This window comes from Calonectris borealis, chromosome 17, assembly GCF_964195595.1.
Source record: "Calonectris borealis chromosome 17, bCalBor7.hap1.2, whole genome shotgun sequence".
Lineage (NCBI taxonomy): Eukaryota > Metazoa > Chordata > Aves > Procellariiformes > Procellariidae > Calonectris > Calonectris borealis.
The window spans coordinates 10,582,133-10,591,794 of record NC_134328.1 but is presented as its reverse complement, the minus strand read 5'-3'; the positions used below and the strand labels follow the sequence as shown (position 1 = coordinate 10,591,794).

Sequence of the window (9,662 nt, the reverse complement as noted above, 5' to 3'; positions counted from 1 at the left end):
CTCAGTTACTTCTGTGAGCCGCAGTCGACCGGCAAAGCTGTCTAGAGCAGGCCAAACACTTCCACAGCCACAGGCGAGAATTCTTCTCAGAGGATTTGTTATACATAACTGCAGGACATACAGGGCCTAATTTTCAGAGTTTACATTCATGATGTCTTTACATGCTGCCTCTTTTCTCTCTTATTGTTTTCAAATGAAAACCAAACAAGAATATAAAACCCCACCAAGCTGCTGTAATTTATTCATATATTTCGGTCTTTTTCACTTTATTCTGCTGCTAACTCCATGTTACTATCTACTGAGTCCTAATGAATGATGCAGGTGTGATTGCATCCAGTTTTTGTCAACAAACAAGAAAAGTTTGTTAGTTTGTACCGTTTTTAGTGAGCAGCTGTGAGCCCCTATGCATAATTGGGTTTGAGTAAGACTGGTTGGTGCAGACTGATGACTAGGGCAGGTGCCTTTGGGAAAGCAGGTGGGGCTTTAATTTAAATTTATTTAATTTAAACAGCCTGTTAAAGTCTGTCACCATTGGCTGTCTCTTAATTTGAATGAGGCAGTAAATTCATATTAATGAGAAAGAAAGGTGTTTGAGGTTTTTTTTTTTTCTTTCTTTCCTCCACCTTACAGGAACTATGGGGAATACAATCAGTGTCCCAGAGGAGCCTGAAGAAGACAATACGTGCACAGTAAAGAGCTATCAGGTAAGCAAGAACTGCCCACTCTCATCTTCCCTGGCTAGTGCATATTGCAATTTTCAAATCCCATGATGTACCCAGTCCTAAGAACTCTATTATTTGCTATTTCAGGCTCTATCTGAATCTCCTGACAATATTAAAAATGGATCCGTTGCATTTGTTGAGACTCATTCTCCTGCAATGAATGGTGAAGGTATGTACTGGGAAGGGGTGGCATATTTGCACTTCTTTTGCCACCAGACAGGCAGAGAGAGATTTATACTGGAGCAACAATAAATATTGGTGCATGGTCTCAAATTAAAAGATGAGCCCATGTTTCAGCTCTTACTTGTGAATCAGTACATGTGGTTTTTCAGAAGCTTGAAAGTTTAAAGATAACAAAGAGTAAAATAGGCAAATATTTTTTGTCTTCTGGAAACTGTTTGTTTAATTGTTCTAAGAATTTGGCTCTGCATCTGGTCCACAAAAAGTGGTTTGATGGACTGAAGATTTTGGTTAGCGTGAAGTATTATAGGGCTGGAGTGGTTTGGCACTGGTGCCTTTCAGGCTGCTGCACGAACCTCAGGGTGTCCTGTGATAAACTGCCTCTGCTTGGGCTCTGGTGGAAATAGTGCCTCTAACGAGCCTTGGAGGAGTCATTGCTGCAAGGAGCACGAATTGGGGCTCTTGAGAGGGGCTCAATGCAGTAATGGCACCAATGCAAGGATCAGTGGCCTGTTAGTGAGGTTTTGTGTTTGTGGGGGACACAATGAAATGTGGTTTTGCAGACTGGAATGAGACAGCAGTTCATGTGTTGGAAGGGAGAGCAAGTTGTCTTTAAATCATGTCTTTAAATAACCCCCTGCTAGCACGGAGTTACCAGGTGATGTCCTTGTGCTCAGATGCCAGACTGAAATATCCACTGGTGTGGAAACTGATAGTCTGGAAGGGAGGTAGGAGACTACTAAAGAAAAAAAAAAAAAACCCACCACAAACAAGGGGATTGAATGCATTGAAAATATAAACTTATGCAGGCTAGAAACTAAATTTGTTGAGCTTTAAAATATTCCCCAACTACTGTGGAGGAGTAACCTTTGTGAGGCAAATGTTTGTGCTGTTGCTCAGGCTGTTTTGCTTTGCCAAACCCATTCCCTCTCACGGTGGGCACGACCTCAGGACTATACAGAAACTAGGTTGTCATATGGAGAGCCACTATAATTTTCTGTTTATAAAAGAAACCAACAATGTGCCCTAGACTTAAGCATCTATCCCCAAATTGCATAATAATGATGCCTAAAGATAAGCAGGCCACAACAGTGCAAAGCTTTGCAGAAATGGAGTGTCTTGGGATGGATAGAGGAGGTAAGAGAGTAGTGGGCCAGAAAAATGACTACTGTATTGCTCCAGGTAACACTGACCTGCTTACCAATGAGCTCAATGCGTCTCACTTGATTTAGGTTTTGTAAGGAGCTTGAGGAAGACGTTTCAAGGGATACCTGAGGTTGGCACAACAGGAGTTCACCCTGCTGATCTGGCATTTTAGCTCCATGACTCTGAGGGGTGCTTACCGAGTGGCCCAGGTTGTTACGATATCGAGTGTAGTAAAGGGTGATGGAATCACGCAAGCCCAAAAGAAATGTATTTCTGTAAATTATTTAAAGCCCAGAGTAATATTGTATTAAGGTGACAAAGGGAAAAAGAAGGGAGTATGGAACTGTTTTGGGGAGACTTCTTTTAGTGACTGCAATAAAAGACATTCTTTTGAAATGCTCTGCATGTAATCAGCCTTCTGGGTATGTTTTTGAGCAGTTTAACATTAATAAAATAAAATTTTGTGAAATTCTTTGCAAGCTGGTTACAAAAAAGAAATAAAATTAAAAATAAAATAAAACCCATGTCCTAGCTACGTGTTCTCATCCACAAGATTGTAAAGTCTTAGAATCCACCTCTGCATTTTCCTTGTGAAACCGTATTTCTGGTCCTTTCAGTAGCAGTTTCAACGAATGATATGATAGAAGTGTAAGTGTCTTTCTGTTCACCTAAATATTTCCGTCTTGTTCTCTGATTTCTGGTCCTGTGTTCCTGAGTAGGTGCATTGCTTTGACTTCAAAGATGCCAAACAATTATTTGTCAACAATGAAATATGTATAGGGGTATTTTTTTTCTGTCCTGTTTGTCATTTAGAAAAAGTGATTGGCTGGAAAAAGTACCGTGAGGTGGTAGGTGTTATACCTGCAGTGATGTTGTTATAACAGAATTGGCTCTGGACCTTAGGTTTTGCAGTGAAATGCCACTTCTGATCCTGAGCTGGGCCTTAGTGCTACCTTTGATATATAGAAACCTACCTTGCTCTCATGTTAGAGATAGTAGACCTTCTTGAAGAGAGCAGACTACCTCTAATCTGCAGCGAGATCATTTAAATTTAACTGTGTCAATTCTAGAGGATTTAGGGTATAGCACAGTAATTATAGAGCTGGATAAGTGACAGCTGGGAATGCAGCATGGCTGACAGCATTACTACCAAGAGGTCAGTCCTATTTACCAGAATTTATTCAATCTGTGTCGCAGGACTGATGTTGTAACCCTGACCACCTCTCTGCTGTTACTGTTATAGGATGTATTAGAATCTATTACTCAACTACTGGTAGGGCAACAAAAGCATGGCAGCGGGGGACAACGACTTGTTTCTCTTTCCCTGTACACTACTGAAATAAAATCGATATGCCCCTATTACGTATAAACGGTGGGTGTTAGTGCAGAAGTTGAATAGTTGGTGGGGGTGCGGGTAAATCACTGCTCAGCAAGCGCATCCCGTTTCAGACCTATTTGGGTGGTGTTCATAGCAGGAGAGCAACTGGGTTTTCGAGTGATGACACCAGTGGCAGGCTGGGCCCTGGGCTCCCCATGGAAAGGTGCCCGTCAGCAGCTGAGCCCCACTTCCAGTGTTGATATCTTGAAAATCTGGTGTGAACTACATGGCCTGAGCATTAAAAATTTGGCTCCACGTAGTTTTGAAAAGTTATCTCCACATATTCATGGGCAGTTGCTCTCATCCACAGTTATGTGTCTCTCTCCTCACCTTTCAGCACCTCATTAATTTCTCCTTCCACCTCTTGTTGGCTTTGGAGCCTTTTTGAGCAGCATTCAGGCAGCACTCATTTGGAGCAGCACTGCTTCAGTTTACATCTCTGCAGATTCAGCCACATTAATTTAGCAGTGTTTTCCTTGCATTGGATTTCTTTCTGTTTTCAGAATACAATAAAAACCAACAATTCTCTCCAATGTCTCTAAGGAAAGAAAATATTATTTTATTATTCATTGTTAAGAGAACCCTCACAGCCTGTTACATCCAGTTGAAATATCTAAGCTTAGACAAAAATAATCAAAGACTGGTATGTCAATATGCAGATGGTACTAATTACAGTTCAGAATCTCTGTTCCATGGCTAATTTCCTAATGCCATCTAGCTATAATAAGGCAGTTTAAACGGTTGCCTACTAGAAAATAAAAGCCTGTAGCTGTGTGTTTCTGCTGGTGTAAACCAGCAGAGTTCTGGGAAGTAAATAAAAGCCAGATGATTTACACTGTCTGAAGACTTAGAAAATAAGTGTACATTTTACTCTTAGTATATAGAATGAAGCCTATGGCATTGTTTTACTTAAAATGGCTAATTCATGTAATTACTAAATCAGTTTAAGTAGCAAGTTGAAAAATTGGACTGTCCTGTGTTGATATTACTTGTATTTTAACTTTATTAATGTTAAAAAGCAGTGAAAACTATTAACTATTTAGATACCACTGAAGTCTCACTGGTTTGTGTAATGTAATCAAGGTCTTGGTGAAATAAAAGTGCAAGTGCTGTTTGGAGATAGAAGTTAGTCCTATAGAAAATGTAGTTGATAGTATTTCTAAAATTAAATAATGCAAGAAATAGTACTGTAATCTATTTTATAGTCATAAGGTGAGCACTTCTGGAGAAGACAAGAGAGCTGCAAAAAAGCAAGTGAAGCAAGAGGATTTTATTAATAGTGTTAGACGTATGTTTGTGGTCTTTGTCTTGTTAGTTTGCATTTCTGTGATTGCCAGTGATCTGACCATGTGCTGTGCATTAAATGGTATAGTTGATAAATGAGTCTATGAAATCTATATCTGCTAATATAATGAAAAAAGAATCCAGAGAGTTAACCTAATATGAACAGAGGAAGTAATGTTATTTGGAAGAGCCCCGTCACCATCTGCTTCACATCTGGGTGAGCAGATTGGTGACTGGTTCCCTACATTTGCTGCTTCTGCTCAAACAGGCTGACAGATGTGTGGACTTAAGGATTCTTTCCATGACTTGCCTTTCCTGCTCCTATTGATTATCAGGGCTGCAGACATTGCACAGAGTGCTAGCATCCACCTTCTCCTCCTGTAATGCCGTTTAAATAGTAGCGGTGCCCTCACTGCTATTTCATGACATGTTGCTTTGCAAGCAAAAGGATAGCAAATTTGATCCTGACTTTTCCTGATGTTTTGTGTTGGCCTTTTTGAACGTCAAGTAATAGAGGTACTTGGTGGACAACAGGTAAAGGGAAGAAGGCCAGAACTAAAAGCTGTGTATCTCTGAGATTTGCGTTACATAGAGCAGAAATGTATCAGGAGGACAAAATGGGAAAAATTTTGTTTGTATTTGGGTGGCAATTACATGCAGATTAAAGCAATGACCTGCTCGTAAAAAAGATTACACAAGGAAGAAAAGTTCAGTTAAGATGCAACTCCTTGTTCCGGAGAATAAATATGATTCAGGAAATTCTGCTACTAGCCAGTATCTAACAGAAATGGGTGTATTGCAATAACTCTCTGTGCCTGGAAGGTGTGAAACAACGCATTTTAGTTTTGGGTTTTTTTTTTTAAAGAATGATCATTACTATTCTTGCTACTAGCTTCTCTTCCCCTGTTTCCATTAATTTCAGTAAATCTGTTAGGTAAATAACAATGTTAGTTAGCTTAGTGAAACAAAGTTATTCTTAAAGCATAAATGTACTGTCAACTTTATTTGCGTGGAATAGTTGAGTAAGATGGCAAAAGAGTATTGGTATGTTTTTTCTTTTTTAAGAAAGGGCAAAAATGTCCTATTTTGGAATTCTCTAATGCCTCTGAAAACTCAGTCATTTAGTCTTGTCACAACAGTTTTTGGGGGTCTCCCCCACAAACATGAGGTATACTTGGAGATCTGCAAATTCTACGTCTACTGTAGCATTATGATACCAACTCAGTTCCAAATAATGGAAGGAAAAATTAACCTACACAATATCTATAAAAATATATCAGAAATGTAAATTAGAAAATTCTCTCTTTGTTGCTAGGTATTTAGATTTTAAACCTCGTATTTGCTGCAGTAATTCATTCAGGGCTATTATAATCCATTGTGCTGGCCTACACTGATAGACTCCTTAGTGCCAAATGTTGCCTTGTAGCCCTCAATGGTTCCTTCATGGCCATTAAAATCTATTGTCTCCATGATTATCTGAACTCCAGGGAACAAGAAAATGCTGTGGTACCATAATTACATTGCTAAGCAAAATATCTGTTTGTAACTGGCTTGCATTCAAAATAGTCAAAGATACTAAAACTGTATTTGTAGCTAATGGCTTGTTCAGTTTTGAAAAAAACTGATTTTTTTTCTATTGTCAAAAGCAACAACATCAGAAAACTTTTTGTCCTCGCATTTATTTTATGGCATGTTCACATGCTAGTTGCCTACAGGAGGAGATGTCTATGCTGAAGACCTTGCCAATTCAAGTTGTTCCTCATTCAACAGCTAAATACTTGCACTATGAAAGAGTCAGTAGGATAAATGGCAGGAGGTGAGAAGGAGGTGAGAAGCTGCCAATGTAAGACATCACAGGACCTTATTTTATATGTTCCATACGTGTGAGTATTAGCCATGAGGGTGCATATAACTGCTGAAACCAGACTAGCAATCAAAGGCTAAGGAAAAGGAGCATGTTTTAAGAAAGCATCTGAAGGATTTAACTTGCTGAAATTGAGCATCAAAAATAGATGCCTACCTAGTACATGGCTTCGGCTGCTGCCAGGAGTAAAAAGAGCAAACTAAGCTTCAGAGAAAATCAGGTTCTAGTGGAGGAGGGGGGAAGGCAATCTGGAAGTGCTGGACAGAATTGCTTTTGGTCCCACTTGAGGGAGTTTGGCTGCCATCTGTTATGTGCACCAGGCTGAAGTCTGGTTATATTCCCACTGACTAGCAAAGGCAAGTCGGCTGACAAAAGCTCGGGCAGCCTTTTCATTTATGTCGGACTGGCGGCTCTGAACTTCCTTTCATGTCAGTCACATCCTCAGGATTCCTGCCCACATCTGCCATTGCCTCTGGTCGAGTGCTGCATCTTGGTCCCAAACACATGTGAAATAGGTGCTTCGCTGCAGGCACTCTACACCGATGCTTTCTGAGCTCTGCTGCCTGCCCATGGGGTCCCATAACAAACAGAAATAATTCCATACCTATATGGTCAGTTTTGCAGCTCACATGGTGAACTTGAAGCCTGTGCTCGCCTTAAGGCTTTGTCCATTACAATATTTTATTTGCTGGCTCTGTTTATTAAAACCTAAGCACTTGCTTTTTAAAATTCAGTGCGAATTCTGCAGACTTGGTGCCATTCTGCGTCAGCAAACATAGTGCTGTTCTTCATCCTCACCTATGGAAGTGCTTAATGGAAGTCAAGGATACGAAAGGAAGGGGGAGAAAGTCTGTCAGCAATTACTTCTGAGCAGGGGAATGGTATTGATGTAACATTGCACTAACCATTACTCTTCTCTGCACAGTTTTTCTTATAAGTCAAGGAAAAAATGTCGGTCTAATCTAGCAAATTTCAGAAAAAAAAAATCCTTATTTTGAGTGTGCTCTTACAGAAGAGGGACTTTGTGCAGCTGAAGTATTGCCTTTTTAACATATCCTGATGAAGTGAGGGGAAAGGAAGGACAAATCTTCTGTAGTGTGACTGTCTTTTGTTAAATACTTGAAAGGAAAATGCCTGTGTACTAGTAGTACAAAATGCAATCTCACAGCAGGGCTGTAAATTGTATATTGATTTTAGTTTCAGAGCAGATATTAATCTCAGAGTGACCAGCTTTGATCTACTTGCAGACCTGGCCTAGAAGTTGGGAGGTTTTGCTTCTATTCCTAATTCTGCCTCTGGATTGTGGAATAATCTTGGAAAGAATGGCCCTTCTGTGCCTCTTTAAAAACAAAAATATCATGCACTTTTCATCCAAATACTGCCATTTCAAAGCCTTTCTCCTTCACAGTTTGCTGTGAATATGGCATGAGTCAAACTCTTCTGTTCAGCCCACCACAGTAGTGTCTCCTCTCTGGTGGTGGGATCTGCTTTGCCTGGTGTCTGAGCAGGCTTTCCCTGAAGCAGTTTGAACTGTTTTGACACAAGAGACACGCTGCAGAGCTCATGCCGGTGATATTTTCCAGGTCTTTCATTCCTTCCATGATAATTAGAGATAAAAGGAGCCTGATAGGTTCATGAGCTACTTTTTGTTTGGTTGGTTTTCTTAATGATGAGCTTATATTCCTATTTTTATACTAAAGACAGTTTTCCTGTGTTTCATTTTTCATCTGTTACATAAAGCAGAAGTTCAGCTTCTATTACAATTATTTTCCAATGGATATTGTTTCTGCTTTCTTTAGCTGGGGAAGGGTTTGCTTTTTGCTTCCTTCCCAAGTTTCCAACTATAATTAGAAGTTAGTGCCTCAGTTCTTTTTCATGTAGTACTACAGGAGGCTTAGGAAACTATAACTGATACGTAGTGGCCCTGACTGAAGAGGTGGTTGCGTACTAGTTATTTGTGCCTCTTCTTTGCATGTCAGTATGTTGGAATGGGTGCTTGTGAAATATTGCAGAAGAATATTACTGGCAAAAGATTCTTGCCAGTGAGTTATTTTCTTACATGAATAGTAACAGAGAGAATCCAGGGAAAGAAATTTTCTCTATTAGAGTGCACACAAAGAAGTGAAGTTCTATTTACCTGGACAGAACAGGTTGTACTGAGGTGTTCTGGCCCCTCCGCACGCTTGCAAATGCCCAAAACACAATAAGAAAGCAAACGTCAGATTAAAAATGTTAGAAGTAGAGAAGTTAGGTGCCAGCTCCCCGGCAGCTAGTAAAATGTTGGCCGCAGTCGTGAATCCTGCGGCCACAGCCCTTACTTTGTCAGCTGTTGCCTCCACGCTGGCAAGTATTACAGTAAAGTCACTTGAGATTCACGCTGGCATGCCGGCAAGCTCTGGCACTTCTCCTCTCTCGGGTTTATGGAAGCTCCCTCCTAGTCAGGACCAACCCTGACCTGTGAAACAAGGGTCCAGTGGGGACTCTCGGTCACCGAGTTAAGGCCGTGAGGAAGGGGATGTCACGGCTGGATGCTGGGGCTCTCCTCTCCTCCTGCATTTCCCCGGGGACGTGACCAGGGTCCCTGGGCACTGCTGCAGGAGGACAGTATCGGATGGATGCAGGCGCTGCTGTACAGTGCCTGCTGATGCTTGCGTGGTGGTATGCAAAATCCTTGGCGGGGGGGTGGAAAGTTGGGGTAATTTTGCTGTGACAAGCTAAGGGGTAGTTTTGAAAGCTGTGATCTAAAAATGTTCTGCTTTCCTTATCTTAAAAAGGAATTTAAAAGATGAAACTGAACACTGAAGATCTGTACTGTAGAAGACAGGCGTTTTACTCAGGTTTTGTTGGTATCTGGGGTTTTATTTCTGTTAAAGTAAAATGTGAAGGGCATAATATTGACTAGACTATTACAATTATCATTTGAAATAATTTCAATTTTACACTGAAACTGACAATTTTAAAATTCCAATTTAGCAAGTCAGTTTGAGACTGTCAGTTTTTCATAGTTACAATTAAGTAGATCTAAATTCATCCTTGAAATCTGTGGTGGTGATTGACAGGGAAATCGGATATATATTCTAGTCAGAGC

The 9,662-nt window shown here is 40.4% G+C and overlaps 1 protein-coding gene across 1 annotated transcript in view; it reads left to right on the top strand.

Moving 5' to 3' along the window:
• The first annotated feature begins 488 nt into the window (after positions 1 to 488).
• The window catches only part of BCAS1 (brain enriched myelin associated protein 1), a 51,491-nt gene continuing 42,317 nt past the window's right edge, over positions 489 to 9,662 (top strand). The window contains exons 1-2 of the mRNA XM_075166550.1: positions 489 to 704; positions 810 to 891. Coding sequence (XP_075022651.1) covers positions 636 to 704; positions 810 to 891 — 151 coding nt within the window. The 5' untranslated portion in view covers positions 489 to 635. The remainder of the gene's footprint in view (positions 705 to 809; positions 892 to 9,662) is intronic.